The sequence below is a fragment of the Penaeus monodon genome, chromosome 30 (genome assembly GCF_015228065.2).
Source record: "Penaeus monodon isolate SGIC_2016 chromosome 30, NSTDA_Pmon_1, whole genome shotgun sequence".
Taxonomy (NCBI): Eukaryota; Metazoa; Arthropoda; class Malacostraca; order Decapoda; family Penaeidae; genus Penaeus; species Penaeus monodon.
The window spans coordinates 7,474,002-7,474,847 of record NC_051415.1 but is presented as its reverse complement, the minus strand read 5'-3'; the positions used below and the strand labels follow the sequence as shown (position 1 = coordinate 7,474,847).

Genomic DNA, 846 nt, shown 5'->3' with positions numbered 1-846 from the left:
AAATCACTTTTCTGTGATGTAATTATTAGGTCCTGATAGGGTGACTCTGGTTTGTGAGAGGTTGATTAGAAAACATTTTGTGTATATACAGAGTATGTATCTGAACAGATTCTTGCCCTTTATACAGGGAAGACTGCAGTCATTCGACGATATACAGAAGGGCATTTTAGCCCATACTACAAGCTTACCATTGGTGTAGATTTTGCTGTCAAGACCCTTGACTGGGATCCCAAAACAAAAGTGAACATACAGTTGTGGTAAGTTCCATATTGTTCTCGTTCTTTTGTTTCATATGATTTTCAAACCATTTTGTAATATTTTTTGTTACTAATTCTTTATGTGATAAAAGTGAAACTTGAAGATGTAAAAATATCCTGAAAGAATCAAGGGCTCTTACAAAGCATTTATTTGGCATTGTCTTTTAAAGTAAATTTATTATAATAACCTCTTTTTTTGTAGGGATATAGCTGGACATGAGAGATTTGGACATATGACCCGTGTCTACTACAAATATGCGTAAGTATAGCAGATAGCATAACTTCTGTTGATTAATTAGTTTCTGAATAATTAATATTATACTGATGTTTCTGTGATTGTTTGCCTGGTTTATAAAAATAAAGGATATAATACTATGGTACAGTTTTTTGTTTATATATGGAAATACTTTTTTCCCCCATTTACATACCAGAATATAAGCTTGCTTTTCATGTTCAACAGTGTTGCTGCCATTGTTGTCTTTGATTTGTCTCGGCCTCCAACATTTGATGCTGTTCTTAAGGTAATTCTTTTTATTAACTCAATGTCGGCAGAAAAATGCTGTGCTCATTTAAAAAAAAAATTTTTGTC

At 32.4% G+C, this 846-nt stretch overlaps 1 protein-coding gene across 1 annotated transcript in view; it reads left to right on the top strand.

Annotated features, from left to right (window-relative positions):
* Positions 1 to 846, top strand: part of LOC119592499 (ras-related protein Rab-32B-like) — an 11,432-nt gene that overhangs the window by 2,435 nt on the left and 8,151 nt on the right. The window contains exons 2-4 of the mRNA XM_037941347.1: positions 128 to 257; positions 460 to 516; positions 718 to 778. Of these exons, the coding sequence (XP_037797275.1) occupies positions 128 to 257; positions 460 to 516; positions 718 to 778 (248 nt within the window). The remainder of the gene's footprint in view (positions 1 to 127; positions 258 to 459; positions 517 to 717; positions 779 to 846) is intronic.